The sequence below is a fragment of the Nicotiana sylvestris genome, chromosome 3 (genome assembly GCF_000393655.2).
Source record: "Nicotiana sylvestris chromosome 3, ASM39365v2, whole genome shotgun sequence".
Lineage (NCBI taxonomy): Eukaryota > Viridiplantae > Streptophyta > Magnoliopsida > Solanales > Solanaceae > Nicotiana > Nicotiana sylvestris.
The window spans coordinates 127617468-127626381 of NC_091059.1; the positions used below are offsets into that span (position 1 = coordinate 127617468).

General features: G+C 34.8%; 1 protein-coding gene and 1 long non-coding RNA gene across 2 annotated transcripts; both read right to left on the minus strand.

Annotated features, from left to right (window-relative positions):
- Positions 1-1683: 1683 nt before the first annotated feature.
- LOC104229177 (uncharacterized) lies at positions 1684-3997 on the minus strand. The gene has a single exon (XM_009781762.2). It carries the CDS (start codon positions 3887-3889, stop codon positions 1976-1978), a length of 1914 nt encoding a protein of 637 aa, XP_009780064.1. The 5' UTR covers positions 3890-3997; the 3' UTR covers positions 1684-1975.
- A 2942-nt stretch (positions 3998-6939) lies between these two features.
- Positions 6940-8244, minus strand: LOC104229178 (uncharacterized). Its single transcript, XR_711545.2, has 3 exons — positions 7933-8244; positions 7279-7495; positions 6940-7016 (listed from the first exon to the last, which is right to left on the minus strand). It is a non-coding gene; the product is annotated as an uncharacterized lncRNA (long non-coding RNA).
- Between the last annotated feature and the right edge of the window lie 670 nt (positions 8245-8914).

Sequence of the window (8914 nt, forward strand, 5' to 3'; positions counted from 1 at the left end):
AATCTCTATAGTTTATTTAACTCTTTTATTTTACGCGTAATGACTTCCTGACCACTTAAACTTGTAGAGCTTTCAAAATTCAATATATAAACTTTAAACTTTCCCGTTTGAACATGATTCCCTTAACTAATAAATACATTTGACTGTTGACCATGCCCATGTGGCATCAGTTGGTCCTAATTAGCCTGCTGCGTGAGGAACACGACGCACAGGAGCGTGAAAGTCCTCTTCCCAACGCCCAACAGTCCAAAATTGGTTGTATATGGATAGAAATCTGTACCAACTAACAAAGCCTCAGTCCCTTTAATTAACAACCTTGCTTGCTTTTAAATACCTACACCGCAAGTTGCTCCTTAGATCCCATTACTAACTTACAGAACAATAGAGCTATATTAACTATATTCTCCTAATCTTTTGCCCACTGCATCAGTTTTTCACTATAGCATTAACTAAAAAAATCTTGTTTTTCGTTATATTTCCACAAATTTTTAGTTAATAAGAAAAGGAAAAAAGTAGTTGTTGGCATGTTCCACAATTGCTAGTGAAGTTGGAATACCTCAACGAAGGTGTTCATGCAAAACAGAGAGAAGCCATAGCAAAAGAAAACCAAGATGGAATTGGCGAAGGACACAAGGCTTTGGAATATAGGGAGCTTCGATTGGGAAGTGAAGGTTTTGAAAACAAACTCACGTCCATCCTAAATGCCAAATGAGGAATCATATTCAGAAGGTCGGATAGAGAAATATAAGATATTTAGTGTAATTCAAAGCGTGGTAGTTGCCATGCGCCCTCCGACAGCATCGTGCCACTCTAAGATTCTGATTGTGCCGATTTCAGAGTTTGAATAGCTCCACAGGAAGTGTGCCACGGAGGAGCTGCTGATTCCGATGCCGATAATGCAGACAGTCCGAGATGATTCCGTGGAAATGAGTACAAGTGATAAAACGACAACATTAATGGCTGAGTGGAGATTCTTCATCATTTCTTGCTTACTTGATATGTTATTAATTAATGGAGCTTCTTATAGCCTCTTTGTTTATGCTTCTAAAATAAGCTCAAAAATATTTTTAGTGAAGTTTGACTAATTAATGGTATAAAATGCCTACTCATCATGAGATGTGTAATAAATTCATTGGTCATTTGCTAACTGGATGGACACGTCTGTGTAAGGTTCAATGATCAGATGTGTTTATTGATTAAGGGAGTCATGAGTTCGAATATTCAAATGGGAAAGTTTAAAGTTCGTGTATGTGCTTTTAAAACCCTATAAGTTTAAGTGGTTAGAAAGCCATTATGCCCTTTATTTTACATGGTGGTTAGCGCCTTTATTTTACATGGTGGTTAGCTTTGAAATTTTTGTCTACTACTTATCCTTTTTGTGCTTTTTGGTTTTGCCATTGATGGCCTCACTGCATTTGACATGACATTAGACCTCAAGGGATGAAACTAAAGGTCCTTTTGTTAGGAACAATGGCATATCAGCATTTAGTGTTCCTTTTGATGCGCTGCATTCTTATAATCTTGCCGAATAGTGCAATGACTGCGCTACATATGTCAGAATATGCTACATGTTATTATGTTTGCACTCATTTGTTTAAAATATAGTACCAACTTTTCTTCCTGAAAATTTATGACCTGCTATCCAAGTTATTTATAGAGAAAGGATTTGTGGGGCAGAATAAATTTCTCAAACGCAACTAGATACTGCAACGTTCTTATCAACTAATTATAGCTCTCTCTCGTCATCCACAAATATTCACAATACACAGGTTCTAGCAATTGAAGCAAGGTGAAAAAACTGATAAAAATGTGAATCCAAGTCCTGACCCTTATGTGCCTTTTTCTTCAAATGTTTGGACTCTCATCCATTTTCTGGACAAAGATCTTGCATTTGTTTCCATTTCACATTGACTAATACAAGTATCACTCTTCAAATCTTTTGCAGTAAAAAGACTTGCCGGCAAAAACTGCTGCTTTAGACTTCGATGGTTTTCTGATACAGAGAGATGTATCTCCACCGTTCTTTCTCCACAAAGTCTGCATCAAGAAACTGGGCTATGAATGTCCAAAGCCGGTAAACATCTTCAAAGTTGGCCAGAAAGCTAAGGGCAATTGTAACTACTGATATGCCAAAGTCAGTTCTTTTAGATTTCTTGCTCTCTGCATCTTTTTCTTCACCCTTATTTCTTTCTGTATTCCTCTGCTTTTCTTCCTCATACTTGTCTAGAAACCACAAGCGCGAAAGAAGCCCATGGCTGAGAGAAATATTGTTCCGATCAGCAAGCTTCTGTATGAGAATTGGTTCCACCCTTTCTCCTTTCCAGTCAAACAGATTAAACGCCAGAGCTGTTCCCCGGTCAAATTTTATCTTTGGTCCATAGATTCTGACCAGAGGAAAATGGTCCAACCTATTTGGATGCTGAAGTTTCAGTAGTGCACTAATGAGCCAATTAACTAGATACCTTCTTCTGTTACCGATTTGCATCAATCCCAGCGAATCCACATGATCCAAGCATCTGCAATGAATCTCCAAGCTTTCCTTTTCTTCCACCTTAGTATTGTTTCCTAGTGAAACAATGGATTGATCTGGTTCCTCTTTGCTCTTTTCCTTTTGAGCAACTTCTCTTTCTTCTTTCTCACTGTTTGCAGGAACATGAGCTGAACGCGAGCCAGATATATGTAGTTCATCCAGCTTTGTATAAAAGTTGGATTTTTGTTCAAGCTCTGTGCCACTGCCTGATGAATCTAGTGAATTTAATAACTGTGTGGGTGGAACAAGACTTACAATACCTGCACTGACAGAAGCTTCCAACATTGATACGAGTGATTTCTTGACAAGAAGGCATCCAAACCCTGTAGGATTTTCACCAAAAATCTTGTAGAAAGAGCAAATAAGGAAGTCAGGATGGAAGAGTGAAAGTCCAAAGCTATCCATGTCTTTTGGTCCCAATGCACATGCATCAAGCAAGACATGCCAACCATTTTCCTGTGCCAAACTCATCCACTGATAAGAGTAACTCGCTCCAGTCACTCTCGACTGTAGTGGGAACACAAACAATCCCTTTGATTTCTTTTTCTTCTTCTTCCTTATAATTAGTTTCCTAAGTTTTTCCGAGTGAATTCTTAGCCGTGGCCACTTGAATTCTGCTGACAATATGCTAGCCCCTCTTTTTTCTGATGTATTGACCATGGTCTCCAATGCTTCACTCTCATGGTCATAAACTGTAAGAAGCTTTCGACTAGTTTGGAAAGGGTAAGATTCTGCTATAAGCTTGAAAGCTGATGATCTATTAGCAGTAAAAACCATTGAGTATTCATTTTGAGACATGTTAAGAAAATTCATGATTTTTTTCTTGATACTAGATTCCAATTCTGATCCATGACCACCATGTAGTAGTTCAGATTTGAGATTCACAGACTTACAAGATATGTCAAAGAAAGGATAATCACAACATTCATTAGATGATGATGGAGAAGAAGAGGAAGTCATAGGGACAAGTGCAGAGAGCTGTGATTGAACCTGTGAGTAAGAGAAGAGACCAATGCCAATGTAATCCAGGCACACATGGTTGGAGATTGACAGATGATAGTATTCTTGACTTCGAATTTTGTCTATTTGGCGAGTTTCTGAGTATTTAGGGTAGGTTTTGATGAACTGAGCAAATGATTCTTGATATGAAGGAAGGGATTCATGGTTAGTGAAATGGGTATTTGGGAAGAAAGAGGAAGTTGTTGTGGCTGCGAAGCTATGGCGGCAAGCTGCAGTAGTGCTTTTGATCTTGGGAAGAGGCTGCTGGTTCTGGGACTCAAGTAGTATAAGGAGAGGATTAGGGCAACAACCCTGTTGGCCTGATATTTTCTCAGCCTCTTTCATGTAAGAGGATGACATACTTTAGCTTCTGGATTTTTTCTAAACAGTTTGATGAATTATCTCCATTCAACTCTTGCTTTGTAATTGCTTGGTTGTTGCTTTCTATCAAGTCAGCTTTCATGTTTAAATAGTTATGCTTACTTGTTAAGAAAATGACCCATAATCATTGTCCTTGAGCGCGTTTTGGCCAGGTTGCTATCAATGGGACCTGGGATGATTACTATAGATTTCTTCGAGCTACTGTATTTGACCTTTTCTCCATATTCAATAAAGAAAAGTTCTTCCTTTTTGCCCTTTTCCCACTCATTCTCGTCTTTGCTTCCAGTATCTGCTAAAGTTGACTCAGCTTTAAAAAATTTAAAAAAGATAAATATATCTCACTCGCTACGTATTTTACTAATTCCACAGAATATTATTATAAAGTTAATCAGTCCATACCTTACTTTTTACTGTCAATGTATGAATCTATATTTTACTACTTACAGGCCCTCCTTTCATACAATATTATCACTCTGTTTGGGTCTCTAACTAATCACTATTTCCTTCCTTCTTTTATTTGGTTGGTGGCAAAGCCAAAATTTTGAGTAAGGGGATTCAAGCAAATACAAATAAAAATGTCACATCGAAGATATGAAACAATGCCAAGTTAATTCAAGAGTTTATACATACACGGAATTTTGTTGTTTCTATCCTACAATTTTTAGGCGAACAAGATTCAGTTGAATCCCCTTCTACTAAAGGTAGCTCGCCCCTGATTGAATGGTAAAAGAAAGCAAAACAAACATCTAAGACAATTATCAAGTTTTGATGGACAGAGTTATCTAATACATGTGCTAATAAAAGGTAGCAAGATACATGTGTTAGCAAGTTCCTGATGAAATAATTGAGGTGCGCTCGGCCTATTTTGGACTAATTAAAGGAAAAAAATAAGCAAAACAGTAGTGGGCAAGTGAGCAAAGAAATGAAAAAGGAAAAAAAAAAAAAGAGAGAAAAGGTAGAAGGAGAGAATTTAGAAAAGAAGAGTCTCCACTACTGTGCGGCAACATGAATGCAGGGGCTGGCCCAAAAGGCGTTTATTGCTGACAAAAGGAGCTTCGTTAAACAACTGAACAACATGCAGGAGCAATTCTACCTTATTAAGTAATTGGACAATGGGTCTCCCATTTCCTCATAGCATGCGTGCTGTACTTATGATTTGCAGTTGATGCTTGTACAAAAGGCTCCTTTTTTTCCTTTTCCCCTTTTTGGACAGAAGAAAAAAGTCTAAAGTCAAGACATTATCGTCATGCACCTCCCAGAAAAGAGCTGAAATCACATTGCTCTTAGTTTAGAGCGTATAAATGATTACTCATATAAAAATAAAACTAATCTCATTATCTAATTAAGTGATAATTAAATGGTCACTTCTATTCAACTTGCTCTATTAAAAAGTGTATATTACTAGTAAACTAATCAATAGAGCAAGTTGTATATCAAAAGTTTATTTTTGGCATGAAACATAACAAAGATTATATATAGTTGATGGATTGATTTGGTAAAGAATAACTGAATTAGGTGATATATAATCCAAATAAACCAACCATTGGATTTTTCTTATTCCTTCTAAGAACTGTTCTTTTTTGCTTTTATTAGGAGATATTACTCTCCGATTTGTTTTTTAGATTTAGTACATTTAATTGACTTCATAATGTACTAGTTAATTTGTCCGCGCTTCGCGCGGTCATACAATTTCATCTAAAATACACAAAAATTTATCCTAGGAATTGACAGCCAATGATTCTAATCTTCTTTGTACTATTGGAAGCTTTTGCTTTTAAAGCCTAGAATAATTGAAACCAAGTAAGTTGATTTAATAAAACATAAATATATATGGAATGCATTTGTAGTTGTAATTTGAAGATAGACAGAATAATCGAGAGCTCATCAAAGACAAACCAGAACATCTAACATACAACATATTTGTCAAAGACAAACTAGAATGTCTAGTATTGTATGTATTTTATGTAATCAAGGCCTCAAGGGTAAAGCGATATAATTTTTTCGAGCAAAGTAATGTGTATTTTTGTCTTCAAGCAAATGTGGTACTAATATTTCCATTCATGAGGGTCTACTAAACCCTTTAGATGAAAACTCATGCAGCATTGTTAGTCTTCTTCTAAATATATAATATTAGAAAATAACAGAAAGCCGATGAATATTTATCTAAGAGAAAATTTTGGAAAAATAAAACAAAATAAGAAACTATACAAATGAAATATCATACGCAGATTTTTACATCAGAAGGAAGCACAAGAAAAATTTAGGATGAATAGACTTAAGTCATTAGCCATGGTGTTTCTCCATTTAGCTTCACTTTTACGTTCGAATTCACATTTGCTTCATAAAGTATCTATTACCATTTGAAATGGCAACTTCAATGTAAGTCTGTCATATTAACAATTTAATTTTCCTTTCCAACTTACATGGCAAAGGAATCTGAAGAAAAATATTGAAGCTAAAAGTCAATACCTGATGCATCAAATAAATATCAAAATTATTACTTATTAAAAAAAGAAAGGCCACATATATTTTACATTTGTATAAAACATTCTAAACACCTTAGTTTGGATACAATCAAAATAATAGGCTAAAATCAATTTCGATCTTTTAATTTTACGTTTTTGAGAACAGGAAAAATGTCCTGTTTCCTATTGAGAGTATGAGCATCAGACATATGAGCAGTTAAACCTAATGCATTTCCTTGGTTATCCACTTGTTCAACATCTGCATTAATTCCACCATTATCCCATAGTGTAATGATCAGAAATTGTGTCGTCTTGGTTGCTACTTCTTTCTTATCATTGCAGTTGCACAATATAATGTTGCCTTAGCCGAAGAATATGTGAATGCTACAAGAAAGTATATCTAGCTCTTTGTTCTGTTACACTTAATTCATACACATTGTCATGATTATTTTCTCTCTTGATGGACACTAAAACTAAAACTTTCACATTAGAATTACAGTTTCCGAACAAAACAATAACTAAGATCTTTAACACAGTCAGTTCCATTAAAATCCATTAACCGACCCAAAATCATCCTTCATTAGCTTCCAACTTTGACCATTGAATCTTTTTATCCTATCTGAAACCAACCTCAAGCATAACTGCAGAAGAGTAAACTTAAATTAACATTCATATTACCAAACAGTGCACTGATTCGCCAGGTTGAAATTATGCAATATTTATATTATCATTAAAAATTAAAAATATCTAAAATACTCAATATCCGGACATGTTATCTTCATCCTTCAAGTAGCAATACAACATTGAATATCATGGAGTTGTGAAGTAAAGGAAAACAATGATTTGCTAATGGAAAAATAACTCTGAAACAAAAATCATAACCAAAAGAAAATTTCATATTACTTTTTCAATGCTTTCAAAAAGTTCTTAGAGTTCTTCAAGTTATCATCGTCATGCATATTGGAGTTGCGGGGCTATCCCGACCACCACCATGACATCAGATCAAATATATCCACCACAGCCAACTTGGATAGCAGTTGAGGGGATATGATGCAGGTCATTACTGTAACTTGCAAGCAGAGGAATTGCATCTTTGGCATAGTCCGGATTCCCACTAAAACTGACAGACAGTGAAAGTTGTGAATTGGTAAGATCATAAAATGAGAATTTACTTTGTAACCCAAAGTTTACGTAAGGTTATTAAATAGGAAAAGAGAATTAAATATAAAAATTATAACTGAATTTATATGGGATAAAATATAGTATCGTTCGGGGATAAGAGATAAAAAGAAAATTGAAAACAAATCAAGTTATAATTACGAATAATTCAATATTGCGGTAGGATTTGGAAATTTGAGGACATTAGTACAATTTTAATCATCCAAACAACAACCACCATTCACACTAATATGACAAAAAATTATCTGGATTACACAAATTATTGTTTTATCTTCTATATGTAGGCTTTACTCTTAGCACAAAGTAAATTACAACTCTGAATAACTTTTATTATCTCCAAAAATAAATTTTAAAAATTTAATTTGTTAAGAACCTCACAATGGAAAAATCGAGAGGAGAATGGCGAGTCGTCTTCTCTTCTTCCGTCGCCATAAGCACGAGTTGTAAAGTTCGGTGGAAGGACGATACATATGCCCGTCTCCAAAAAGGCATATAAGCAACAGTTTAGAAGAATGGAATTAAATATAAGACCAACTAATGATAATAGTGGTTGATATTTTGCTACAATTTTTTTTTTTTAAAAAAACTTATCTTCTAATTTATGATTGAATGTACAAGAGAAAGTGAAGGCAGATGACCAAAGCTTGAACTTTTGGTGACGGCATGTATTGATAACACTGGCCAACATCGTTTCCCTATCAAAATAAAAAAATCAAAAGAGCAAAATGTGAAGAATATCATATTTGAACCAAGAATTTTTTTATAGAAATAAAAAGAAAAAGGAAAAAAAAGAAGTTACCAGCCTTCCCCCCTTAAATTACGAACTTGAGTTGAATTACAAGTCACATCACATACGGTGCAATTTTGACAATAACTTTGATGGATTTCCAGAAGAAAAGAGGAATTCTCTTTTTATCCACAGAAATAGATAGATGGAGCGAAAGAAAAGATATTAGCGTTTGAAACTGTTGTCATCAAAAAGGAAGAAGAAAGGGTTTGGTAGAAATTAGTGGGCTGTACTATTAATGAAGGAAATATGTAACGGTTGGATTTGTCAATTAAATTAACCGGTAAATGAAAGAAGAAGAAGAAATTTATTATTGAATGAGGTAAATAGGGAAAAATAAGAGAAAACTCAAAAAATGGAGAAAAAAGATAAAGGTAATTGCTGATCAATTGGGCAGGCCACATCAGCGGGTCAAAGTCCCAGTTTTATATATGTATATAGATTGGTGGAAAGTTTAAAAAAGAATATAGTGTACATTCTCATTTTAATATGAGTAGAGTGGCAGAGTGCTATGGTCACTGACAAGGCCCTTAAAATGACTAGTTAGAAGGCCTACTTATTTCTTTTCCAATA